The sequence below is a fragment of the Syngnathus acus genome, chromosome 19 (assembly GCF_901709675.1).
Source record: "Syngnathus acus chromosome 19, fSynAcu1.2, whole genome shotgun sequence".
In the NCBI taxonomy this organism is placed as follows: domain Eukaryota; kingdom Metazoa; phylum Chordata; class Actinopteri; order Syngnathiformes; family Syngnathidae; genus Syngnathus; species Syngnathus acus.
Window position 1 is genome coordinate 3,743,995 of NC_051103.1, and position 27,594 is coordinate 3,771,588.

Genomic DNA, 27,594 nt, shown 5'->3' on the forward strand with positions numbered 1-27,594 from the left:
GGCAACACACCAGTAAGAATCCGGCTCTGCTTTTTTTTTTTTTTTCGCTATCACTCGAATCCGCCGTGGAGCATCCAGGATATAAATCTTGTGAATTTACAACCTGTGCTGCAGTCAGCTATCTGTTCCGATGCCCTCCACCTCCTCCTGATCTTGTCTGTGTAAAGCCTGCTCGCCTTTAATACTGTTGTCACGCCACATATCAGCCAACGTTGTTTGCTCTGTCGCTCTGCTACTGTATGGCATCCTCTACGATAAGAGGGAAAAAAAAAAAAAAACAGGCACTAAAAATTTACCCCACAACAATCCACCCTATTACCACATCATACAAATAATAAAATTAGATTTGTGCGTTAGTCAGAACCGAGCGGCTCGTCTCGATTTCCACCGAAAGGCCGTGCGACAATCGCATCAGTCGGGGGCCTTGTGAGGAACCGCTGACCCATCGACCGCCGTGATCCATGGCTGACTGACATCAATAGACATTCATCAGGGATTGTTTCAGCTCAGGCCACAGCCTGGCGGCGGCCGCGGCGTGAAGAAAAGCAACAAGCGTCACTTTGTCCTCCACGCTGACATCGAACACCATCACCAGGGGAAGTGGTGCAATGCTGGAAAGGAGACCTTCACATGGATAGAAATGAACAGACGATGCAAGTGCAGCTAAACAAACGGGAATGGGGAGCGGCTATGTTCAGCTTGTGCCTCATTAGCATTCCCAACTGCTGTTTTGCTCTTAAGGCATCTCTATTTTTCTCCCTTATGAATCTACTGCTTAAAATGAACAACCTCCACTCTCTTAGGCCCCTTTCAATTAGAAGATCATCTAAGACGTAATCACAAACGGAATGAAAGCTCACTCACGTTGCATGCTAGCTCTTCATTCCGCGTCCCCCACTCCCCTGCTGAGTTAAAGCCGCGAGTGGAGTCGGAACACGGTGCCAATTAGCCTTAAAAAGAAGATTGCATTTGATTATTGTGGTCGGTTTTTGTTTGTTTGATACATTTGTTTGCTTGAGTAGATTGCAAACATGCAGGGTGGCTACAAGTGGAAGACTTTCTCATGTCGCTAAGCTGCTTCCTGCCCAAAGCAAACACGGTGACTCAGCATTTTGCCGTGATGCCGCAGGCAAATGGAATAATCTGCCAACAGATGTGAAGCCATCTCGCATTGTGCTTTGAATGACTTTGTGTTCATTTTTTAACCAGTGTAGAAAATAGTATTATTTCTGAAATGGATTCTCAGTTATTTTGTCATGGGAATGAATATCTTTCTTTGATGTTTTCGAGCAAAAACAAAAGTCTTCCATCTTTTCAAGCTACTGAAGCAGAGATGGGAGTGGCTGCGGTGACTGATGCGCTCCTTAATACGCCTGCCTAATGTTTCATTGATGGACCGACTTGTCGTCTCCATGGAGGCATTTCGGAGAGATTCCAGCAGATGAATTTCATGTGGCGAAAGAAAAAAAATGCCGCACTGTAAATGAGCCAGGCTAAATATTGGCCAGTGAAAAGACGCCCTCTTCTTGCACGGTCGGGATGTGCAAGTTATTGCCGAGAGGAGCACAGAGAATCATTTATGTCTCTCTCTCTCTCTCTCTCTCTCTCTCTCTCTCTCTCTCGCTGTATCTGAGTTCAGCCAATCTGCGCGCAGTGACGCACAGAGAAAGGCTGGATTTTGCCTCGACTTCACCATCATATTTAATGCACCCGCCCAGATGCTCACTTGTTACAAGGCGTGCTTCTTTCGCTTCTGCTTATCCAGCTGCACGCCCTGAAGGTGTCCCGCTCCCTCCCTCGTCTTGTTACCTGTCCAAACAGGACCGCCTCCGTTGAGAATGGTCAACCCGGAGAGCTGATTTCTTTTATTTTGGGGAGGATAAGTGCGCGTCGACCACTTACGGGGACTTTTCCGTGTATTTTTTCTTTTAAAGCTCGACAGCGAAGGTCTGAGCTTGTGGTGTGCGCGTGTGTTGTTTTTTTTCCGCCGCGCGGATTTTGGACTCATGCGCGACTCCGGACCTCCGCGTTTAACGGATCCATATTAGGTTCCGCCTTTTGGCCTCTTTGGAAAGCGGCCGTGTGACGACGATGTGGCTTGCGCAAATCGACCGTTGGTCTGAACCCGGTCGACCTGGATGCTCGTTGATGAACCTTTAAATAATCTGCACAAAGCTTGAAGAAAGAAAAACAGGAGTCTGAAGCTTGAACACTGAATCCTCTACTCAAGACGACCAGTGAGGATGGGTCATTGGTGTTTAATGTTTATTTCATTAGACTGGCATCCAGTCTAATTAACATCATCAGTGATGTAGTCAGCCTGTGCATCTGCGTGCTCATCATCTGCAGTAAATACTCACATCTGCTCAAAAGGGAGACCATGAAGATGATCCTCCTGCGGAAATTCCGGGTTTTGATCCTTATGGTGTTCCTGGTGGCGTGCTCCATGCACATCATGATCGACTTACTCCCCAAGCTGGAGAGGCAAGGCGCGGGAGGCTGCTCCTGCTCGCACACTCCCAGCGAGGAGCCTCGCAGCTGGGCCAAGCAAGGCTGGCCCAAGAAGCACACCTTGCGCATCCTGCAGGACTTCAGCAACGAGCCCAGCACCTCCAACGTCTCGTCCCATTCCCTGGAGAAGGGCATCGCTGCAGGAGACAAGTCCCAAGGCTTCAAGAGGCCAGAGCATTACGCTCAGCGCGGGGACAGGAAACGACAGTTCATTCAGGACACGACAGTCAGCAAGAACACGCCGGCCAAGGGTTCAAGGCTGGCTGCCCTCTATGAGCACCCTTTGTATAAAAGGTCCTTGACTCCGCTCACAGATGAGGACACGCTGTTCAACGTCAACGCGGACATCCGATTTGACCCCAAAGCAGCAGAGCAGGAGTGGTATTCTTTTATTTTTGGTTTAAATAATCATCAGTCCCTATTAAGAATGTCTGCGTTCGAATCTCACCCCCAGCCTTCCTGTTTGGAGTTGGCATGCTTTCTTTGGGTACACTGGGTTCCTCGCAGGTTCCACAAACATGAGTACAAAGTAGATTGACACAGATTTTCTGCCAAAACTAAAAGAACAAATCCCCCAAAAAATTACACGATAGAGATTTGTTTAATTTATTCAATTTTGTTTCGTTAAGTAAATGCTAAAAAAAAAAATCATCTGGATCCAGAAACATTTTTAAGTGGGCTATCTGTATCGAGATGATTTTATTTCGTACGATTACTTGGTGAAATAAAATTGAGCAAACCCAACACCATTTTTTTTTTCATTGTCGCGCAAAAGATGAAGTAGACTTAAGTGGACCGCAAAAGTGATGTGGTGGCCGTTATATGGCCCACGGACCTTAGGTTGGACACCAATGTCCATAGGTGTAAATTATTGTCTCCAGTTTACCTGTAAATCTACCTGTGACTTTAATATTTGGAAAAGAGTCTTGGGAAAATATCATCTCACACCTGACTGCTATTTTACACCATTGACACGACTTCAACTGGATTCATTGCCACGCAACCGCATGGGTTTGCATCTGTGCAGCACCTGTCAAAAATATAACTGTCAACGTTCTCACGCAGGAATGCCGACGGCAATCCCGAGGAATTCAGCCCCACTGGAGAGCTGACGGCCGACTCCTATCCCAATTGGCTGCGCTTCCACATTGGAATTAATCGTTACGAGCTCTACTCCAGACACAACCCCGTCATTGACGCGCTGCTCAAAGATCTCGTCAACCAGAGGATCACCAGCGTGGGTGAGTGGCGGGCTTCCCGCTTTGGTTTCACATATTTTGGGGAGAGGTCACTTTACTGCTGGGGTGACAAGCAATTGTTTTGTCGGGCGCCACCTGCAGGCGTGTCATATAACGTAAGTCGGATCTGATCCGCCAAAATCGTCTCAAAGCACCAGGCTGCATCAAGAACACCATAAAATCCCTCCAAAACTTGGCTGCAGTTTGATTTCAATGCAAATGCTTTTTTTTTTTTTTTTTTTTATCGACAAGCGTGATGTCAATCTGAGAGCTAGAAAACCTCCGACTGTGAGTGAAAATAGACACCTAACAGACCTGTTTTTGGTTCTTCCTGTTTGGCTCAGTTCAGTTCCCAAATTCCAGAAGTGCTTCTCGCCTCAGGGTCGCTCATGTTGCAGTCACTCTTAAAGGGGATTCTGCCTTTAAGAAACCCCAAGTGGCCTTTAGCCAAGACGAAGAACCTACCTGGGAGTGTTACAAAAGAAACATTCCTGGACTTCTTGGAGATTTGGATCATTTCCTCTCCCTCTTACTTTCAAATACTCCGCCTGGGTGGATCGAGGCAGGCGCACTCTAGCCAGTTAAATACATGGTGAGTCAGTAATTACAGAGCCGTGACACAAGCTCAGGGCGCAACACCAACACAAGCCAAGAGCGCTGTGTTATTATCTCAACTTCAGGCAAGCAGTGCACCAACAAGTTCTTTTTCATTAGCGGCGACTGAGCCAAGGCAGCAAATATTCCAGTCTATCACCTCTTTATTAACTGTAAATTATATTATCCACTCGAGCGTAAAGGAATAAGTTAGCCGCGGAATAAAAACAAACTGTTAACTTTTAACGGCGCAGGTATCGTTTGAAATCGATTTGGAATGTCATGTTCAAAAGTCTACACACCCCGGTTGAAAGCAAGATAAATTAAAACTATGTGATCTACAAACAGTGCAGCTCAAGAGAACAAAATGTCAAGATTCAATATTACTTGACATTTGAACAGGGGTGTGTAGACTTTTTCTAGCCATGTACTGTATCTCATCCTTAACTGTCAGACAAATATATACAGGTCGGGCTTATTTTGTAAGTCCTCGAGCTGGTAGCCCGGTCCCTCGGGTGCCTTTTATTATGCGCTGTCATGTTTTGAGGTAGAGGAGGCTGATTAGGAACATGAAGCACGAGAGGACGGCGGCGGCGACTAAAAGGCCAAAGCCAACAATGGAGAAATGTTTGTAGATTGACACGTGTATTGTGTTGTGATGCAGCTTTGGGGCTATTAAATGATGTAAACAGGCATTGCTCCTACTTTGTTAAAGCGTCAAACATTAGCGGAAAGCCCGGCGGGCGCAAACGCATACTTCCTCTTATCATGCATAATAGGTTTATTAAATGTTGTTTCATTTTGGGAGTTTTATGTGAAAAGCTTTTCTGAAAACGGGGGCTTTGGATGATATGGGGCTTAATGGACTTAAGTCATAATTTTGTTTACCTGTTTGGTAAAACAAAACATGATAAAACTCATTGCGTGGGTATATCCATTAGCGCTTTGTTGATAGCTAGCTTGTCGAGTCATGGCTATAATTTGAATACGCAAGCTCCTACTAAGCCAGAGTTGTCATTTAAATTCACAATATGATTTTGTCCCTTCAGAAAATATTCTTGCATTCTACGAACAGGTTTTTATTTTGATTTTTTTTTTGTTTTACTCCAACAGCGATGAAATCTGGAGGCACCCAACTCAAGCTCATTATGACCTTCCAGAACTACGGACAGGCGCTCTTCAAGCCCATGAAGTAGGATCACTTTTCATTGTTATTAGTTGTCATATGATATTTTAAATCTGAAATTGGACTATGTTTGTCGTCATATTAGGATATTATTTTTGTCGTCATGACTCATTCTATGCATTCAAATGCATAGCTCCGACTGATCAATACAGCCTTGTTAATTGCAAAGAGGCCATTTCATGCACTTAAGATCAACATTTTGCTTTTATAGACATGCTCCAAAAAACGGATTAAGGCTTGTAACTTACTGTAACTAAGTGCTTCTGAAAATGGTTGTAAGAAAGACAAAGCCCAAATTAATATGCCGAAGATCCGCTGTGCCTTAAAGAGCTAGCCTTGGATTGACTCTTAAAGCCAATAAAAAGGCTGCCGAGAGAAACGACTTGACGTGATCTCGCAATCCGCAAACCGTGATGGACGATTTAACGGCTGCTTTTTAGCGGTGGTGCCAAGTAATAAGTGTACTTTTTTGGCTGAGCGTCCAGTCGGTCCATACCGTTTGCGTTCATATTTCATTTATCGGTCCTAGCACCTAAAAAGAGGAATTCAGGAACACTATTTGTATTTTTTTTGTTTTCTTTTTGAAACCGGGGGGGCTCCCCCGCACAGCCGGGTGGCTTAACTTGTTGAGATAAGCAAAGCCCACCCGCTGCTAGCAAGTTTTATGAAATCACGCCGCAGTGTTGGATGATAACGCATCCCGAGAGAAGTAGCGCTTTGCTTCTAATCCTTCCTCAATTCATGGATTTAAATGTCACCCATCTTTTGTTATGCCGATTGTAATTTAATTGCCGGTTAATGACGTTCTAATGTTTAGCCCCGGCTTGTCAGCATCCGAGCCGGGTTAAGCGCGCACTCGATAGGTAAACGTTTCTCAGACGTTTGTAATTACTGCTTCGGTCTTTTGTCAAGCTTGAAAATCATACTGACGGGCCTGGATGACGAGAAGCGGAAGAGGGGGAATTGTCAAAATACATCTGCTTCCAGAATACATTTGTGACAATGAGGCGCTCTATTCGCTGTTGAATCCAGTTGAGCTGCGATGGAGGTCATGCCACATTTGCACACATCCTCCGACGTCCTCTTTGATTCGACGTGTCACAGAGATCGAGGCGTCGACAGCCAGGAAGTGGAACAGGCGTGCGCGAGCTGTCCGGGCAATCATATTGATCCCAGCGTCCGTGTCTGTAGACAACAGCTCGCTACTTTAGTATCCGCCACCGGCCGCTTTCCTGCGCTCGCTTTTCCGTCTGGAAGATTTGGCCTCTAAAACACACATGAAGGAATCAATGCATAAACAGTGTGTATTGACACAGGTTGTATTTTCTTTTCGTCTTTGGAAAAGGCTCCTTTTGTGTGTGTCCGGGCAAACTGTGTTTTCATGGCTGTTTGTTTTCTACAATAGTCAGTCCACACGGATTTCTGCCCATTGTTTTGACTTTGTGTTAGCGAGCAGTTGTTTACTTGCATGAGTAATGTTTCAGGTGTTGGGTTTCTATGACGACAAATCGAGGCTTTGCTGTTTTGGGGCGGGGAGGCATTCTAGCCGATGATGTCAAAGGGGACTCCACCCTCTGACTTTCTGTCTGCACTCGGCTTTTCCCAAACATCCTACAACCCAGCTCAGCTCATCTAATAACATTTTCACAACACCAGCAGTCGGGTGGCAACAATTTTGGTCACTTTTTGTGCTTTTAAATCACTCCAGGCGTCTCTTTTCTTTTTCACAATCCAATTAGAGTTAATACTTGAGATGTTAAATTTGGATTGACAAAGTTACAAAAGTATTGCTTTGTTTTTCTGGACTATTTTGAGCGACTGCAAAAGGGCCGAATCTTCCAAAGGGTGGAGATTGTTAATAAACTATAAAAAAAAATGTAATAAACTATAAAAGAATACCGCCGTTTTTTTTTAGACGGTACTCAATATAGTTCTCCAATTTTCTTTTCAGTTCTTCACCATTATGGTTTTGTTCCAAAGTTATTTCAAGAGCGCTGATTGTAATATTTACAGTGAAATTAGCGTGGGAGCGCACAAAGCCCATTAGATAATGAGTGCAGATGATCGATGACGAGAGGTGATTGACGCAATGACGGTCTTCCGCTCCTTCCCACTTAATTGTACCGCTTGCCAATCAGCCGGCCCCTCAGTCTCATCCCAATCAATGGGAGTATTCTTACGAGACCCGCCGGCCGGATCTCCCAATGGGCCGATCCATAATTGCGCTGAGTCGGGGACCCGTGAGTCATCTTTGATTGACACCGTGGGGAGACGGGAGGCGGGGGCTACATAATGTCGTCTGGTTTGTGTCAATAATGTATTGACAAAGGCGTAAATAATAGCCTGGAGGAAATGTCTGTGTTAAATGTGCGATATCCGTGAGAATTACCGGATGTGGCATACGGGAAAACGACGCTGAAGGAAATTTGTCTTCTAGTTTGCTAATGTAAGAGCAAGGGGCCATTGACGCACAAGAATCAGCAGGTGTTGTTGTTCCCGTCCGTCCAAAGCATGTCAAATTATGAAGAGCAACATTCACTTTGGTTTACTATTAAGTGCAGAAGCCCATTGAAAGAAAATGGGGGGAACGTCAATAGCGCACTGAAATTGTTTTGGAAATTATTTTGGCCTTTTTTTTTTACATCCTGGCCCCTCAATTTTCTCCCTGAGTGTTTGCAGTCATGTTTTGTGCCCATGCTTTGACTTTGGAAATAAAGGGATGAACCGCCCGGAGACAAGTCATTCAGAGAGGCGGTGACGGCCATTCCGTTTTGAACGTCACAGAGGGGGGAGGGGGAGTATAGGTTTAAAGTGCATGTACATCATGCAGCTGCGCTCAAGCACGTCATAAAGCATTTAAACCTTAGGACAAAAAAATATATAATGCACAGGGTTGCTCAGAGGAAATAATTGACAGAACATCAACGGCATCCTATACATGCCACACATGATTGAAATTCAGAATTGATGCACACTTCAAATAACATCCCAAGGTGTCCGTTGTTATTTGCAAATCATGAATTAGCACATTAGTGTGCCACATCCACAACAAAGCTGGGAGTGCTGAGTGCATGAATAATTACAGTCAGAATAGCTTGAAAAATACCACGGCAACCAAACCATTCATCCTACTCACAAACAACCGATTGTTTGGTTTCAAACCGTAATTACTGTGCAACGTGTTTAGCGCCACTTAAGAACCCGCATTCAGATATATTTCCACTAGTTTGTGTTAAGTGTTCCATGAGGCGTTTTTCTAAGACTGCCTTTTAAATCGAGTAAGAATAACATGAGTTAAAGGTACAGAGTGAGCAGCGGAGTGATTATGAAGGATCCAATTGTGCCTTCGGGCTTCATTAGCTGGCTCAGCGCAACCGGCCAACTGGACCGCTCTGGTCTGGACTCATAATGTATATCCACGTGTGGATTTTGAAATTTTTCATTTTTGGAATTGAACTACTAAAATGAAAATGTTCTTCCCTATCGATGAAAATACACTTCTATGTCTTTAACTCATTCGCTGGCAGTCCAGCTAAAATGACGTCTATAACCGTCAATGGTAGTGAATGAATGAATTGCACTAAAATGTGAGTATGATGTAAAATCACACAAGAAGCTTACATAGTGCGGTACAACTAATCTACAGTCTAGCGGGAATAGGACAGCTTGTGCCCAAACAAGTCTGCGGTAATAATCTGTTAATGTTCCGCTGGCGCGATGCCATCTCCAGTGTCGAGCAGTCATCGTGATTCATGTAGATAACAGTAAGTCAGAGAGCTTTCGCCCGCTAATGCATTCTAACACACACGCGTCGGCTCCAATCAGTACTGCTTAGAAGCTCAATCATTAACTTTGACGCAAGTCAGTTTTCGCAGTCTGTAAGCCAGCACATAAAAAAAAAAAAGACTACGTTGACACTCCTCGGCTTGCATTCATTTAACAAACTAGAATCTTCTGCATCGAGAATGACTCGCGTAATTGTTTGTATTTACGGGCTGATGTGTATCTGAAAGCAAAAGCCAAGTTCGGGCCTTCCAGGAGCGGGAATGTCTTCAGGTAATTGTTACCAGCGTTAATTCTTCCTTTGGACCAACGATAAAACGGCGTTGCGGCATATCAAAGCTTCGATATTCCCATCACAATGACCCAGTAAAAAGACATTTTGTCAGACTGGTCTGTTTGGATCAACCTGTTTGTCTTTGCAGGCATTATTAGAAACAATGTTTTAAAGACGTGACGTATTTAAGTTCCGTAATTACCGCCTACAAAAAATGTGTTTACTGAAATAGCATAGAGCGGCATTGTGAGCAAGGTTTTTGTTGTGACGTACTCGCGGATTTTCCCCAGGCCTCATAAAAAGCATGTTTGTTCCTTAAATCTTTTTTTTTTTCTCATTTGGGAGCAAAAAAAACCCCAAACCTCTTAATTACACGCATGTTGTAAAAACCCTGTTCATCTTTTGTGCCTGTGTGGGACGAGTTAGCTTTTCAAACGTCTGTCAGCTTGTCTTTGGCTTTAGGGCGAGCTGTCAATCAAATTTTACCGGCTGTCTGAACGCCGGCGCACTTTGGGAGTTGATGCGCCAGTGGAACGCATGGATTCATTTGGCCCGACCCGACTGAAGAGGTGCTCTCCCTCTTTTTGTCCTCCCAAATTCAATCAACAAATAGCAGCTGGCTCGCTCACATGTATTTACTGCACGGAAGCTAAACAGGATATTCATCAGGATGAAGGAATTAGTAAAGAAATGGGACATTTTAATTGGCCGATGATGCAGATGCTACTAGAGTTTGGATGACCCGCGAAAAAAGCAATTTGTCAAACGATCAAACAAGACAGATTTAGCGTCGAAATGGTCTTTTTATGTTGCCGCATTTTTTGCGACGAGGGATCTGAGAGCAGATGGAGGAACATATAAAAACAGATACTATCTTTTATCCTATACCACTGGGGCTGACTGCTTTAGTTTTACAGAAGTATGCAGCGTTTTATGGTGTGGTGCAATCTGGTGTGCAGCCCGCCACGGTTTCTCTTCTGATCTTCATTCTTTGTGGTTTGACGCTCTTGTAGAACTGTTAGGGAAAGCACCTTTTCCCCGGTTGGGAGGGGTCGGGATAATTAACAAGGACTGCATGTTCCTCATTGTCAGCTTTAATTAGAAATCTTAAGGTATTTCATTTGATTATTTTTTTTTTTCACATTTATCTCATTCCTTTAGCTTCACCTCTTAGCATCTGGACGCTCGGCCTAATTAGTCCCCTCCCTGACGTGTCTGCGGCATCTGTTCCACGCCGCCGCGTTCTGCCGAGACTTGATTGAAGTCGAGCGCTTTACTCGTGTCTGCTTATTCCCGCGCGCTTCACTCGCTCCGTCCTGCAAAGACAGAAAGAAGAAAAGCCCTGCGCAGTCAAAACAAGTGATGCAACCAAGCCCAGATGAGGAGATAGAAAGAAAAAGAAAAAAAAGCCACCCGCCATGCACAAGTCTCGGCACGAATGCTTGCCTTGCATCACGAATCACATCGGGAGCACGGCAACTTTATAATAATATACCTTGAAAATGGAGCCTAGTTACTGATTACTTAACTTTAAAAGTAACTTAGAGTGAAAGTGGGTCATATTTGGAATGAACAATGCAAGTATTTACCACAATCGATTCATTCATCAAATCGGATGTACCTAATATTTTGGCTGGTCATTGCGGCATCTAAAACGAAATAATGTTGTGAGTTGGTTGGGTAAATAAGCTCACCAACAGAACACGTCGGCCGTTCATTTCCTCATGACTCAGTCTCCGAGTGAGGGTTTTTGCATTTTTATTTGTGACGGTTTTGCATTTTTATTTGTGACGGTTTCGCATTTTTATGAGTCCAACAAATGCGATCGAAATAGTATGCATGGAATTAAAAAAAAAAAAAAAACGAGATGCTGTTTTGAGCGTTTTGGGCCTATAGCATCCCTATACGATCCCCGGCAGCCCCCGTGATTATTAATGTCAGTGCCGTGTGGATAAAGAAAGGATAAAGAAAAGACCGTATGTTAGGACTCACCAAAGGATTATGGTTTGTTGTTGTTCGCAAGAAGGAGGGAGAGCGAGGGAATGAGCGAGTCGGAGAGAAAAAGTGACTTGAGCATTGTTAGGCCTGCCGAGGAGAAAGCGGCTTGGCAAAGTGGGCGCGGATTAACGCGCGGCAAGTTAGCGCATCGTTCCCAATATGACGCTGCGTAGCGTGTCCGGCTAACTGTGTGCAGGGGAGAGGGGGGGGGGTCATGTTTGTCCGGCGCTTATTCAAATATGAGCTTTGGAGCCGAAACAGAAGATGGCCTAAAAAATTTCATGGGGACATTCTCTGGTCATTAGATAAGCCCTTATCACTCGTCACTGTGTATAGATTTGTGCGCTATGCTAATGGTTACAAAACATACAATACAGCAAACAGCGGAAGTTGTCGTTCCAGTTCAGCCCATCCAAAACTTATTTGCTCTTCTAAAATATCAATTATTTCGCCCCCCTTTTAGCCCCCTTTAGCTCCATTCTCAAGCCATGCCTGGGTGAGCTATTTTTAATTGACTATAAAACCTTAATTTGGTGAGAAATGTGTCATTTAATCCTGCTGTAGCACTCTGCTACATACATTATACAACAGGGCCCGGCCAATTAATCGGCCGGACAATTTAATGGGACGATTATGGCCTTTCAAACATTGGTGAAGATCCGCCCAATGAAATGCATTGGGAGGAGGAGGAGTAGCCATATTGGTCAGGCCTTATTATATACAATATGTACAACTCCATTAAATCAATAAAGTCCCCAAATATAGTTGGCTATTTTTTATTTTATTTTTTTAAATGGCCGTGAGCAGAACTTTGAATCGGCAATGGAAATGAACAAGAGCTCATTTCCCGTTGCCGCAAATGGCCATGATGAATGGGTTTTAGATGTACGAAGCTTCCCACTGTGTTATTGCTCGAAACAAACAAAAGTCTCTTTCCAGTCACTATGCAAACACTCGCATGTTCCATGAGGATTATGCTGCTTTCTTTCAGCGGGTAAATGCGTGACTGCACGCAAGTTGTTGTTGCCTGTCGTCTGCCGGGCCAGTTGGCAGTCACGCTCTCCGCCAACTTTCGAAAACTGCCCCCCCCCCCCACCTCCCACTTGTCCATAATATTCCAGGCATGTCTCACCCACACGTCAGGCGCACCGAGACTCATTTCCATCCGTAGAAACGTGAGGGGACTTAAATAGTACAGTATAGACGAAATCCAAATCCTCCCATATCCCGCAATGCCGCTTCCATTTCTTCTCCTCACGCATCAAGTGGAAACATTTTCAAATCTGTTGTAAATTGTCACCGTTCTCACCAAATGTGTTTTTTGCTGCTCGTAAAAACCTTCCAGACGCTCCTTATAAATGTTTAACAAGGTCAGCTTTGCATTGCGCTTCCATCCACGTGGTTTTTCTCTTGTACATTTAAATGAGAGCTTTTACATAACAGAACAACTGATTACATTTTAACACTGATACACTCCTGAGGTGATTTTTTTTTTGTTTTTTTGTGGCTCCTGGTTGGTTTATTTCTGTCTGCTTCCATCTCACTGACATTCTTGCACTCCTCGCATCCAGTTTGCCTTCCAGGCCTTCGCCGCGCTCGTCTCACGGCTCCACGCTTTCCCGATGCGTCTTTTGCCCTCTTTTCCTGTCTTGCTTATCAAGCAACTAACCACCTAACAATTTGCCAAATACGGTCTTACCGCAGGCGCTGGCTGAAGTCACTCACGGTTTACCACACCTTGACGTACGTCCTCCCCTTTCTTTTTCCATCCCTATCAAAAAGTCACTTGGTGCCACTTTTGCTTCGAACAAATGTGGCCCTTTCGATCAGACTTTTTTTGCCGTAGCCAAGACTTAGTGGCAAAAATTGAGTAGACAGGACATTAAATTTTGTTTTGAAATTATTTGTGTTATTTTTATAATAATTAAATTAAATTAAATTAAACATTTCATTTTTTTTAAATGAATGAAATAAATTGCAAAAAGTGAAAATTGGCTTCCGTGGCTGTTGAATTCTTCATCTTCATTTGTCAGCTGTCAGAAATAATCAAGGAACCAAATCCGTCTGGCTTTGATTCCTCTCCGCTCCGAAATGCGTGTTCCGAACATCCCGAGAACGAATGATGTCATATCGCCGCAATGATGTCGAGGCACTGAGCATCCATTCGGATTTCCTTTTTATCTTGCCCGTAGATACCAGGGGGGCACGCTTGCCTGCTATCTAAGGATTACAATGATATGCCGTCATGTATAAACCCCGCGTTTAGGCCCCGATGTTTGACATATCGACCTTGACGCAGCGTCGCTCGTATTCAGCCAAAGGAAAAGCAAGCAAGCTGCTGCTTTTTTTCCTGCAAGTCAGCAGAATTGCAAAGTAAGTCGAGAAAGAAACTCTTCATATTTTTTTTAAATTAACTATTTATGCGGGAAGAGAAGGCTTGAATATGGAACAGCCCCCGCCCCCCCCCTTCCCAAAAGCAGGACACATCTTCCTTTATCTTAATTTGAGCTTCCCCCCATTAGCCCGCCCGCCCGCCGGCGTGGACTAGTTTGCAGGAATAAACATATCAGACTTTGCGGTTATTAACAGAAAGCCCCTTTTGACTCTAATGATGCCCTATTAACAAATTCCCAAATCCACTTACCATCGGCGCCATCTTACTGATTTCTTTGCTTCCCTTTCAAGTCCAAAGCCAGAGGAAATTAGGAAGCTGCATTAGCTACGTGGCGCACTCCTCTTCGTGGAAGCGCCGTCCCGCTCCCGTGGGAGGACCGGGCAGAGGAAATGGTCGGGCATTAATGGCGGCTTTGATTACTCTCCTGTCGCTAATGTAGCCTACATGAAAGGGGGAAATGAGGAGATGGATGACTTTGCGCTCCATATCAAAGGGATTCGGAGGGCATCTGGACTATGTGCGTCTTTCTAGCCACCGCCACAAACTGGCTTCATTTCATCATGGACCAAGAAAGAACCCGGAGTGGAGAAGACATCGAGTCAAATCCAGTGTTCCCTCTAATTGACATGCTGTAATTGAGCTTTTTGGCGCAAACACTGAATGAGCGGAAAATAATTTTTCTCAATAGCAGCAAGTTGCTCTAATTTCCAGCCCTGCTTGGCATTTAACGCGCGCCAGTCTTTCTCAAGTCTCATCTTTCGCTATCAATTACATCATGCCAGCCTTAGGTAACATAATTGCCACTTATGCTGCATGATTACTTGATTCCATTCTTGTAATACAATTTCATCATGCGCATTTTCCACCAGCGAGCATTCTTTCAACTAGATAAGGTTGCCAAATGGCTTTGTAACGATTGCGAGGCCTTTATGGTGGTTAATAACCTGCGGGCGGGTGCATTAGAGGCTTTTCAAACACATTTTGCGATGCCTCCCAAACTGACCCACCCCGGTGGGAGTCTCAGGCCCCCGAGAAATTACCTGTCGCCGACTTCCTCTTCCGCCTTGCTTGCGTTGCCATCCCAGAAGTGGATCTGAGTCCCTTTTGGGGGGGGGCTTTAATGTGACTCGGTTCATTTGATGTGAAGCATGTCCGCCCTGACTGAGCCCACACAATGGCTGCAACCAGCTCACTTTGCTGTGGGAATAAATCTTGGCTGTCGTTTTCTTCGCTTCTGCCGAAATCCTTCTAATTCTATTAGCGTGGACTGTTGGAGGGTACTCTGATAAGTTTGAATGAGGCCCACACCCGAGTGGTTCTTTTGGGCTTTGAATGCCACTGGGCTGTTTTGAATATTATTTCAACTGTAAAACTTTGGCTCACATCTGCGTGCTCTGGCACCTTTGCTCCAAATTAGGGCTGTAAAAAAGAAACGGGTCGGTCAATCGGTCAGCTTTTTGATCATCTCGCTAATACGCGGCCTGCTAATAAATCCATCGCTCACCGCCGGTGCAAAAGTGCGAATGAGAGAAGGAAGATGGAAAGCGGCGTCATGAATAATGGAGCGCGCCGGAACTTTCCCATCAGGCTCAGCGACGGCCCAGCATCCTCCTGCGCCATTGTGGTTACGAGCGGATGAAGGCCAGCGGGAGAAGCAGATAGAACTGCAGAGAAATGGCCCGACGACTGAGCCAACGGATGAGACGGACGTGCTTTGCGAGCTAAGCGAGTCAGCCGAGCAGAGAGCTTGATAATTAGCCGTAATTATTGTTCCGGGAGGAAAAAAAGCCTTTTTTTTTATCCCAGCAACTTCTCTGTAGATGTTCATCATGTATGAACATTTGCTCCAGGTGCATGTAAAGTACTGCGTATCTATGTCACCCGGACATTCAGCGGGGAAATAATGCCAGCTGACCCGCAAAAAGGTCCGACGACGGCGCACGCGCGCTGTCAATACAAAGCCGCACTGGCAGCCTTCCCGCTTGCACTGACGCGCCGCGGGCTGCAGGCTTCAAGTGAAAGAAAGATGGGCCATGACAGAGCTGTAAAGCAGCAGCTCTGTATTTAGTTACACACTGGCCGCGCTTATAAGCTTCTCTTGCAGAGACAAAAAAAAGCCGCTTGGAGGTGAAGGCGCTCGCTTTTTTTTTTTTTTTTTTTAGTACCACTCAAGAGGCTGATTTATGCGCTTGTAATCAATGCCTTAATTATTCATCTCAGTGTTTAAGGCGTCGTAATGTGTGCGGGACATCATAAGCATTTTATTTCCTTGACTCTTTACCGAGATGAGGAGCATTCGCGAATAGACTTCGTTTGAATAGAATACAGTCCGTGTTCCTTCATTGCATTTTATCGCTAACTGTAACTTATCTTCATCAACGATGGCAATTGTTTTCTTAACTCCACTCGGATGATTTGTGCGCATCCAATTGGACCAGTGAAAGCAGCGCACCCGTCAAAAGCGTTCGATGGCGCACTAGAGACGGAGCGTGCGGCTTTTGTTGGCATAATGGGGTAAAAAAAAAAAACGGATGCAAAGGCGTCATCAATCTTGTCATCAAAAATCAACATGTTTGTTTATCTGTGACCGCAAGCGTGAGTGTGTGCGTGTGGCACCGCCGAAATGAAATTCACCTTTTGGTCCAAGCCGGGTTCTAGTGGACTGCGGTCGATAGATCGATGTGGTGTGGAAGACACACACTCAGCAGAGCCAGAATAGCTCTGGAAAGGCCACAGCAATCAGTCTTAGCCAAGCATGTCCCATAATCATCCCGTAAAGACTGCAACTCTGAATAGAAGCTATTTTTACCAACTGGCACTGGAGACATTTTTGGTAGGAGCAATTAGAAACTGAGCCTGATGATGCAATCATTGTATGATTTTTTAAAATTATTTTTTCAAACCCAGGTTAGCCTTAAAATAACATATATGGAGGCAGAGGAAGACTGCTTCGACTATGTGGGTTGAACCAAACCCACAGATTACCGGCTGGTGACTTTGAATGGAAAATAAAAGGCCTTCATCAAGAATGGCCGGCATTCGGCACCACAATGGGCCTTGGTAGCATTTATCTCAACCAATCCCTTTGTTTGTGCCTCGGAGGGAAAGAAGCTTTTAACGGCAAGTTTGCTTCGCAGACAACTCTCCTATCCTTTTCAAATGTTTCCATTTGGCACAAAGAGTTTTAAAGTGGATCTGGGGGCCAGGGACGGACAACTTTGATCTCATGACGGCCAACGTGAACCCCAGAAGACCCCGACTTTAATAATTCATAATTCAATGGGATGTACAGAAGCTGGCTTTCCTCGCATGATTCTTCTTATACTTGAATGAACAGATTGAAATGTCCGATGTTGGAAATTAAAAGAAAATTATAATAGAATAAATAAATTTGCATTGAGCGGGATCAAACTGTCCGATGTTGGAAATTAAAAAAATATATATAATAAAATAAATAAATAAAATTGCATTGAGCGGGAGCAAACCAGTGGCCTTGATGGGATTGGTTTTGAAAGCTGAATGAACGGCGGAGATTAGGGTTCATCTTTCCTGCCATACGGCAAAATTCATCATCTCCCCACCCACTCCACACGTGTAATCCACCTCCGCTTTAGAAATGGAGATTAGAAAGCGGTGAGGCCTCTTTTATGGGGACTTCAGTGATTCATGTTTACATTTCTGTTTAGAGATTCAATTTCAATCGATTTTCCGTGTGTGTGCTTTTAAGCCGTCCTTTTCATCCGCATTTTCCTCCACGCGTCTTGAAAGCATCCGTCCCTTACCTGCCTCATCCTTCCTCTTTTGCAACGCTTGGATGGGTTCCAAACCTCAATTTTAATCAAATAGGCCATCTAATTACCGCAGAACTCTTCCTGATTTGCATCTGGGCTTTGATGCATTTGAAAGCAAATAAAAGCCGTCGCATCCCGAGCTTGTCATGTCACGGTGCTCTTGATGTGCAACCAAAGCAAAAAATAGTCTTCATTTAAACCAGGGGCAAGTGTTTTGGCCTTTTTTTCTGTCATCGTATCAGATTATATTGAGATGATGGCTTCATCTTTAAGACCTGTTTATCTCCACTGGGTGTTTTCTTTCCAGGCTAGCATGACCAACAACTCGTCTATGCGTGCGGCTTTCCGCGTGCACGCCTCTCCGTCGGGGGGATTAATGCACACAATGACAATAGAAATCCATTTAGACGTAGATTAATGGCGCACGCCTCTCCGTCGCTGTCATCTAAAAAGCCTCTCAATAACAATCTACTTGAGCATCCTTCTTCCTCCTCGTCTTGCCACATACTGCAGAAGTGCTGATTTTTATTCTTTTGGTGGCACTCTCTTTGAAATGGTGGAATAATAAAGGCCGACTTTTTTTCATCTGCGTGTGTTCCGAGGGTGTTTAGTCAAGATGTCTGCATTTATGCATGCAGTCAGTCGGCCCCTTCGGGAAAAAGAGGCTAAACTTAAACTGGATGCTGCATTATTCATCATATCGATACTGTGTTTATTCCGGCTTATTGTGACACTTGCTTTTTGTCCCGACGACGGGCTCCGTGGATCATCGCTTTTGAATGCACCACATGCATATTTCTTTCTTTAATGATTAGTTTCATTTTTGGGGGGAAGAATTGTTCACCATTTGCAGAACTGCCGTCGCCATCCATGTCTTGCTGCATCTAACTGTGACTCGTGAGTGATGTGATAGGAATGGACTGTCTGTCTGCATAGCAGTCTTGCTTCTGAAGAGGTAATAGAAAATAGAGGCGAAGTACTAGAGGAGCTCTGTCGCGCCCGGGGAGCTCTGACAACCCCAAACTGAAAATCACACACACCTGGATCACACTGCGAAAGTTATTTCGAAAGCCCCCCAGGCTATTGTGATGTGTTTTTCCCGTCCCTTTAACTGTCTGGATCACGATCGGCGAAATGGAATCTAAAGAAACATCATTCATAATTACCTTTTTTTTTTCTTCACTCCATTGTTCCATCATGCTTTGCCTTTCATTTCTTTTTCCTTCCATTTTTCCTCACCTTATGTATAATAATGAGCTTTTCCATTTTGTTGTCTCCCATTCGCAGCATGATACAGTACCTCGCTCCCTCCCTGTCAAAGATCCTCTCCATCATTCTCGTCCCTCTCCTTGTTTCCTTTCCCCCACCTCTCCATCGCTTCCACCTCCGCTCACATAAACCAAATGTCATCTCGACCATGTGCAGAGCACTTACTCAAAACACAATAGCCTGTCACGCCTCCCCATTTGGGCACCAAATCCACACAGCAGACATAAAATTACAGAGCGGCGACACGGCTAAATAGCCGCCACGTACGGTCCGATGCGGAGGCACATCCTGCCTGGCGCGCTCGGCGACAGCCGTTTAGTCACTTTATCAAATGTCATTGCTTAAAAGGTCAACCTTCACACAGGCGCAGCTCAAGATAAAACAATGCTCCGCCTCCTCTCATCACCGCCTTCCCCGCTGTGATGATGCTACGGCTATCTTAGCCTCCCATAAATGTAATGCTCACCTCGTGAGTTTGTGTGTAGTGTCCAAAAAATGCAGGAACAAACATCCTCCTGTCATCTTACATCCTTACTGCCGATCTTCAACTTCTTTTTGCCTGATCGATTGGCAGTTTAACATTAAAACGGTGGCTTGTGATTGATACAGTTCCACTCTAGTCCTGTAGGTGGCAGTGTGCCGCACAGAAGTATCAATTTAATCGTTTTTTATTATAAATATATGTACTTGCCTCACATTTTCTTGTAGCTACAGAAGATGACCAAAATATTTTTTATAACACATTCCACTAAATTGTGCAGGTGTACCTAATAAAGTGGCTGAGTCCATATGAAATCACGTTGTTTTCAAGTCAGTACTTTTTGTCCTGAACGATATGTGCAGGTAGATTTTGCCTCCATTCACCTTTCTCACATTGTGGTGTGTTTGCTGTTCGACCTCCACTCGCTGCTGTGAGGCCCCTCGGACCTTGGAAGCAGAGCCAAGAAAGTGTCTGTCTTTTCTGTTTGTTTTTTTTAATATATAAACAATCCTCTGAACAAATTACGCTTGTAAGTCACGGTCTTAAAGCAAAGCGGGTCCAATTTGAGAGAAAGGCGAAGCGGCCTTCCTCTTGTTTTCCTCCCCAGCTTGTCGCATACGCAAACATTTATGGAGTCGAGACTTTACGATGCGGTCATGCATTTATGTATGTTTCTCTGCGATCGTAATGCGCCGGAACTTAAGCGGTGTTGTTTTTGAATTTGTGCTTGTCTTGGCTGCCCGCTCCAGAAATAACATTTTCTCACCCACTTGCCTCAGTTGTTCATTGATTGGAAGTGAACATTTTGTATTTCATACAGAGCTGTAGATTCTCGCACGGGCACAATGTGTGGAAGAGTCGCAAAATGTAGAGTAGGGAAAGAAATGGAGGAATGACTTTGCTTCTGGCGACCATCTTGGGTTAGCTAATGACTGGTGCGTATGTCAGCTACACAGCTGTGGCGGGCGGGAACCAGCCAGCCAGCGGAGGAATGGAGAGGAAAGACGAGAAAGGGAGAAGTGGAAGGATGCGAGGTATTAAGCTGTGCACGCACAAGTGGAGTAAGCAAAGAGGCAATAAAGAAGTGAAGGAGGAAGAAGCAGAGAAGATGCCAAGATATTACCGAGGCTGCTCGTCTTCCCCCGGCAAGTTGAAGAAGAAATGGGAGAGGATGTCAGCCAAATCTTTGCAATTGTTGCTTCTGTGCAAGGCATTTATTTTGGTCAATAAAAAAAAAACACAGCACAGTGGAGCTCTTAAAGGGAAAATAACTTGTTGGATTTTTACACATGTTGACCTGGCTGCTGCTCCATCGACGTTGCCTTTTTGAAATCTGAAAGGGGCTCTTGCCTTTCTCATAAGAGCTTTAGAAGCCCGCTTGTGCACAGGGAAGCAATTTTTCTGCAGGATCAGAGTGGAGCGAGAATAAATACACCAACGGGACGCTTTGACCTTGAATCGTCCTCGCTCCTTAAGGGTGTTGATCGAGATGCTTTGATTGCAGCCGGCCTTTATTTCGACAAACGATGAGAATAACACACAGGATTGCATTATTGAATTTCTCATTTACCTTCTTCTACGTCTCCCTTCAGGCAGACACGAGAACAGGAGACGCCACCGGACTTCTTCTATTTCTCCGACTTTGAGAGACACAACGCCGAGATCGCCGCCTTTCATCTCGACAAGTAAGATAAATATTCTGGCCTCGCGTATGAGCGCAAATAATAATAATCATGATTGAGCGAAGCAGCTCGATGTTCTTCCGCCAAAATGTCCCTCCGATGTCGGCGACAAGAAGGTCAAGTGCAATCTCTGGCGCTTTGGGAACATGGAGGTACAATGTCCTGCTTGATGTCCTGCTGCTTTTACTGATTGTTAATCTGCACCTCCTTCATGTCAGCTCATTAACCACCTGGCAGAGAAGACGGCAAAGCTGCACAACACTTGATGTGAAGGGCACCTTTGCCTTTGGATTATCATCCATTATTTTTACATCAAGACCAGAATACTAATGTCGGAATTGCGTTTTTGAGCAGTTTCACATCAAGGCGTGAATTAGCATAAAATGATTACAAGTACCATCCAAGGATAATTTGAGGAAAGCACTGGGACTGGTTCATCGAAAATTTCCCTTTGTTTATAGAAACAAAGAAATGACAGTGACATTATTCCAAACTACTTTGGCGTTCTGTTTCGGGGTTTTTTTTTTCCCCCTTTGTGATTATTGCTTTATTTCTCCTGATAGCAAACAAGCTTTGAAATTCTTTTCTTCCACTGCGTCAGCTTGCATTAACTTCCAGAGCGAGAAATGTTAGAAATAAATATTTGTTATTACTCCCAGACAATGTGAAAACAAGTGGCTCCTCTGTCAAAATAATGAATGAAAGTTAGAAGTTATTAACAATTTAGTGAGAAATGCAATCAAACAGTATGACTAACTCCTTAACTTACTTGCTTGGTCACAAGATGCCATAGGATGGTGTCAAAGTAATATTTGCAATTCTTCAGCATAAACAAACAAACAAAAATATCAAGAAAGTGTGTTTTTCAGCAACTAACCAAAAACGAAAATCCGCAAATATTTATATTCAAATATGGACACCATCCAAATGTGAAGGTTCATGTAACTTAGGAGGAAGGTGCTATTTTGCAAAAAAAAAAAAAAATCATCCTGACAAATAACCTCGAAAGTCGCGCAGGCCCAGGGTTATGTTTGCAGAGGCATTCCAAAGGCAAACAAATCCCAGCAGTGGTGAAGTGCATTCCTTATGTAATGCAGGTTCCAGCGACAGTAAAAAGAAGCAGAAGGTCAAGGTGCTCCCATCTTTTTAGTCGCCATTGAATCCTTGCACTGCTTTTATACTTTCACCACCTCCATCAATTTTGTTTCTCACAAAATCAGAGAGGTTGTTTTGTCGAACGCCGCCCTCCCTCCCTTTCTCTCACAGCGACTGCATCCTCCTGACTTAGCTAAGCGGCACGCTCCTTGACTCTTCCCGCTCGAGGGAAGCTTTGTGAAAAGATAGCAAGCATCTGCGAGGCTACAAAGCTTTCTAGCGGGACTGCTGGTGTGTGGCTCTCTCTCTCCCCCCCCCCCTTTCCTTTTCCATCGCGGCACAAGACGAGCACGAGGTTACAACACTTGTCCGTTCACATCATGGCGGGGGCCAAGGAGGGGAGCGGCGTTGAATCCGCTCGCTTCCTTCCTTCGGGCGCAATGACACACTTGTGCATAAATTGCATTAGCAGCAGCAGCTTTTGTCAACAGTCTGCTACACATCTGGTCCTCTTCTGCACACACTCATCCTGGCAACATATGTGTGTGTGTGGGTTAAGGGGAAGGGAAGAGGAGGAAACCAAAAGCATGAAAGGCTCCGTGCCCATTCTAAATATAAGCCAGGGCGGGTTTGCCAAAAGCGGCACTTGATATTTTTTTTCCTCTTATTTTGTCTGTTCTAAATTAGACCTTGGCTGCGGAGCGGCTGCGGCTGCCGCTGCTGCTGCCGTTGCAGAGTGAGGCCACACTGCCTCCCAGGGGGCCCGTAGCCACACAGAGCCTCCTTTTAAAGCCAACGCCGCTTCTCTTATGGGCTACGCTGCCATTAACACACTTCATTAAGCGATTGGATTTGCCAGCAAAGAGCAGGTACAAAAAGACAAACGAGCCCGGATGCCGTACACCCGTCTTGCGGTGAATCGGTTATTAGCACACGGATGTGTGAGCGCTCAGGGACCCTATTTTCTTTTTAAAATGGACAAGTAGGTGAAAAAAAATAAAATAAAAATGTCAGGAAAAGCTTGCTAGAGCATCTGAGCTTTATTTTTGAGCAAACAGAGGTGGGCAGGTGTGCTCTGGCTCCTTTAAAAAAAAAAAAAAAAATCTAATTAATTTTGAACACAGCCACATCTAGTTATAATACTTGCGCAACTGCATTATTTTACTTTTTTTGTCTTTCTCCACTCAAACTATATCTTAGGTTTGTATATGTTTATTTGCATGGGATTTTATTCATGATGAGTTCATTTAATTTTGATTTTATGAGTAGTTCACATTGCTGCTATTTTTATTCTTATCTGAGCCATACGTTGCTCGTCCCTGTTTTATCAACACACATGAATGACGTAAAAAAATCGGGGCGGGATGTTATTTGCTTTAGCGCGTGTGCAGATCCTGCAGAACAAACACTGCTGTGTGGCCATCTGTGCAGCTTAAAGAAACGTGACTGTGTTAGTCTGTGACTTTATTGTATTTGCCACCATGGCCAAGTGGGACAGTGCCGTATCAGAACCCGCAGATGGCGCTTTATGTACATGTAATGCAAATAATTCCATTGGATTAAAGATATTGCGGATATTCGCCGGTTCTGGCAGTATTGGCCATCTAATCTCCACCATTTTGATACATGATGGTTGGTTCTGTTGTGCCTGTATTATTGATCATTTCTTTTTTTGTGCGTGTGTTCCTCCAACTCTTCCCTCGCCATTTGTCCATCTCTATTCTGGTCTAGCCTGCCCCAGGCCTTTGTCCATTAGCACTTGTCAAGGGCTATCAATTGTTAAAGATGCCGTACTGAAGACCACAGATGCATAAAATTGACATTTGGCACGCACACACACAGCCGGGGAATACCTTTTTTCTCTTCCTACCACAATACCACAACCTGCCTTTCCACTTTAACTGTGCCAGCTAAAGGCACACAACCACAAAACGCCTGAACGGTCAGTGCAGGAATTTCCCAGATGGTGAAGTTGTGTCTTGCTGGATGTTGTGTGTCTGTGTGTGGGCGTGGACTGGAGGTTAGCAGGCATCTCGTCTGGAATGGAATGGAATGGAATGGTGGCCACACAATGACCGTGGGGTGCTTTGCCTGGTGGCGATGCAGAGCGTGATTGTAGTGCCCCCTGGTGGCCATTTTGCAATAAGACCATTTTAATCACTCACGATGCTGATAAATTAATAATCCTGTGCCTTTTTTGGTTTTCTGTAGGATTTTGGACTTCCGTCGCGTCCCTCCCGTGGCTGGCAGACTCGTCAACATGACAAAGGAGATCCGAGATGTCACGCGTGATAAAAAGCTGTGGCGGACATTCTTCATATCACCAGGTAGCCCACACCTCGAGTGGAAGAAAGCAAAACAACGAATGCAAATATTAATATAAATCTAATTCTGATGCTGAGGACATTCATTAAATGGAGAGCAACTGGAAGCTTGCTTGCTTCAAAGCACAGCACTTAATGAGCTGTGCAACTTTTCGGTCTCGTGCACGTGGGGGCGTCTCATGGGGCTGAATTTACTCACAGTCTCAGCAATTAATACAAGTCATTGAATCCCTCCAGGGGCCATTAATCTTGTCTGAGCGTCCTTCCCAAAAATGTGTGCTGTGAATTCTTAAAGAGCAAAAAGTGTGAAGTCATGAAGAATTGAATTGGACTAGGACTATATATATATTAGCTTTTTTTTTTTTTTTCTTCATTATCGTCACTATTTTCCTATAGCTTGTGTGTTTAAGCTATGGCTCCGCCCAAACGCGTAACATTTGATGACTTCCTCCCACAGCCAACAATGTGTGCTTCTATGGGGAATGTTCGTACTACTGCTCGACTGAGCACGCTCTGTGCGGAAAGCCCGACCAGATAGAAGGTTCCCTTGCCGCCTTCCTCCCGGACCTCGCCCTCGCTAAGCGCAAAACCTGGAGGAACCCGTGGAGACGTTCCTACCACAAACGCAAGAAGGCAGAGTAAGATCGGCCCTCCCTTTATTTTGTTCATCTTAATGACAGAAGACACGAGTGAGGGGAAGAAAAAAAGAGTTTTGATTCTGTGATGCTCAGATGGGAAGTTGACCCGGACTACTGTGAGGAGGTCAAACAGACTCCGCCCTATGACAGTGGGACAAGACTTCTGGACATAATGGACATGACCATCTTTGACTTCCTTATGGGTCAGTTGGGTATTTTTTATTTTGCTTATATAGGTATCTACCATATATGTATGAACTCATCATACATGCTATTGCCTTTTCGTCATGACAGGTAACATGGATCGGCATCATTATGAGACGTTTGAAAAGTTTGGAAACGAGACGTTCATCATCCATCTGGACAACGGCAGAGGGTACATTGTTTATAAATCGAATCACAAAACAGTCCTGACAGCAGTACTTTGTCGCCATCTTGTGGCATTCATCAGCCATTGCAAACTTATTTCGGGCGCATCAGTTATGCTCAATTTGTAATAGCCGATCACAAAGTGGAGGAGAGAAACAGCCTCTTCAATTAGACATTCAAAGTTGTGCTAACCTTCCATTCTTGTTTCTTTTCCTGGAGGTTTGGAAAACACTCTCATGATGAAAAGTCCATCCTGGTGCCACTGACACAGTGCTGCCGGTAAAATCATACTGAGAGCATCCGTGTGGGTGGGGGGGGGTGTGCGCTTGAGCTAATCGCCTGGAATTTAAAAAATATATATATATTTCAGGGTACGCAAGTCGACCCACTTGCGTCTGCAGCTGCTGGCTAAGGAGGAATACAAGCTGTCCACACTGGTGGCAGAATCCCTGGTGAGGGATCGTCTCAGCCCCATTCTCATCCAGCCCCACCTGGACGCCATGGACCGCCGCCTCCGCCAGGTCAGCATTTTTTTATGTATCGCATCATTAGCAAAATACTTCTCCAAAGGCCAATTCTTACCTAGTGTGTATATTAAAAATCATTTTGTATGACTTCCTAATATCTACATTGTGGCTTTTGCAGGTTCTGCAGGTGCTGGTTGAATGCATTGAAAAGGAGGGCTACAGTTACGTGGTGGAGAACGACCTCCAAGGGAGCCAATGGACAGAGCACAGCGGGCCAACGAGGAGGTAGCCGGATGGAACTTGAGCTCGGAGGCTTTGAATTGCCTCCTGATGCGATGTGAGCGCTTTCAGGCCAAGCTGCCCGCCCGCAGGTCAGTACCGAGTGGACGCAGGGGCAAGGTAGGTTGATCTGGGATCGGGCCATTATTGAGTTGGGACCACGCTGCCGCACCTAGGCTCTTAAAAAAGAAAAAAAAAAAGGAAAAAAAGACCAAGCCACACTTAAGTGTAGGATAGTTTCACCGCAGCCAGACTGACCCACTGCAGCGCTGGCAGACCGTGAAAGTCTCGTAAGAGACGCCTTGTCTTTGTCTCCTCCTGGACCTTGTTTTGAATTCAGTGAATTCTGAGGGACTTGTCGAGATTCTCCAAGCTGACAAATGTGTTTCTGTACGTGCTGAGGACATCAAAAACGTTCAATTTTGTTGTCCTGGAGGAGGAGTTTGTTGTTTTTGTCATCTTAAAGATACAAGTAAGTTGTTTACGGAAAAGGAATTGATCTATTTTTTTGCCTGGGGTTTAAATAATTTTAATTGGAGTGCAGGTTAACTCCCGAATTTGTCCATTAATAGTGCCCATAAACGAGAGTATTTATTAAAAATCATATTTATTGTTTGAAATCAAATAGGTCCAAAAGCAGCCTCAAAAATAACATCATAGTGATGTACTTTCTTATTTGCCCCACAAGAGGGCGGACGTGCTGCGTGCAAAACAAGCAGTGATGAGGTCAGGACAAAAAAAAAAAAACATGTTTACACTTGAGTTTGTGTCATTGAACTCCCCCCAACTGCTGTCTTATTTGTATCACCTGTAATCACCAGTCACAAAATTAGGTACACTTGCACATTATAAACTCGCCTTTGTATATCATTTCATGTATTTATTTAACAGGTTCACATTTTTACGGTTGTAGTTTTCATTGGTGCAGAATAGCACTGTAACATACTGAGAAGTGTTTCTAATTATCTGACAATGGGATATTGGAACTCCCTTTCTGTGCAGTGCTATCAAACATCTGTTCTAATAAAACACAAATTAAAAACAGAGCATCTTTGTCAAACATCATTTCGGACATACGACAGATTGGATGTAAGTGTACCTAATATTGTGGCCAGTGAGTGTAAATTGTACCAAAAAGCCAATTGTTACACAAGTCGTTTTGTATTATTGTTTCTTTGTAATATACCAGTTGGTGTCCTGATGTTGCTGTACCAGAGAGA

The 27,594-nt window shown here is 44.5% G+C and overlaps 1 protein-coding gene and 1 long non-coding RNA gene across 4 annotated transcripts; one reads left to right on the forward strand and one right to left on the reverse strand.

The window, feature by feature from the left end:
• Positions 1–1,707: 1,707 nt before the first annotated feature.
• On the forward strand, positions 1,708–27,477 carry fam20cb (FAM20C golgi associated secretory pathway kinase b). Of its 2 annotated transcripts, none has more exons than XM_037277850.1 (11): positions 1,708–2,892; positions 3,577–3,752; positions 5,457–5,535; positions 21,113–21,205; positions 24,509–24,624; positions 25,079–25,259; positions 25,353–25,462; positions 25,554–25,635; positions 25,848–25,907; positions 25,999–26,149; positions 26,274–27,477. In XM_037277850.1, the coding sequence occupies exons 1-11, from the start codon at positions 2,381–2,383 to the stop codon at positions 26,382–26,384; spliced, it is 1,671 nt and encodes a 556-aa protein (XP_037133745.1). In that variant the 5' UTR covers positions 1,708–2,380; the 3' UTR covers positions 26,385–27,477. The 2 variants fall into 2 exon arrangements, with proteins under 2 accessions (XP_037133745.1, XP_037133746.1); XM_037277851.1 differs by having other exon boundaries at positions 1,708–2,889.
• LOC119138195 lies at positions 4,967–11,855 on the reverse strand. 2 transcript variants are annotated; one of them, XR_005101090.1, is made up of 3 exons: positions 11,579–11,855; positions 10,754–10,902; positions 4,967–6,795 (listed from the first exon to the last, which is right to left on the reverse strand). It is a non-coding gene; the product is annotated as an uncharacterized LOC119138195 (long non-coding RNA). The 2 variants fall into 2 exon arrangements; XR_005101089.1 differs by lacking the exon at positions 4,967–6,795 and having other exon boundaries at positions 10,502–10,902.
• Positions 27,478–27,594: the final 117 nt, after the last annotated feature.

Coding starts and splice junctions, on each gene's coding strand:
- fam20cb (XM_037277850.1), top strand. CDS start 2,381: ATGAAGATGATCCTCCTGCGGAAATTCCGGGTTTTGATCCTTATGGTG. Junction 21,206..24,508: donor GCCGCCTTTCATCTCGACAA/GTAAGATAAATA, acceptor GGTTTTCTGTAG/GATTTTGGACTTCCGTCGCG. Junction 25,260..25,352: donor CACAAACGCAAGAAGGCAGA/GTAAGATCGGCC, acceptor TGTGATGCTCAG/ATGGGAAGTTGACCCGGACT.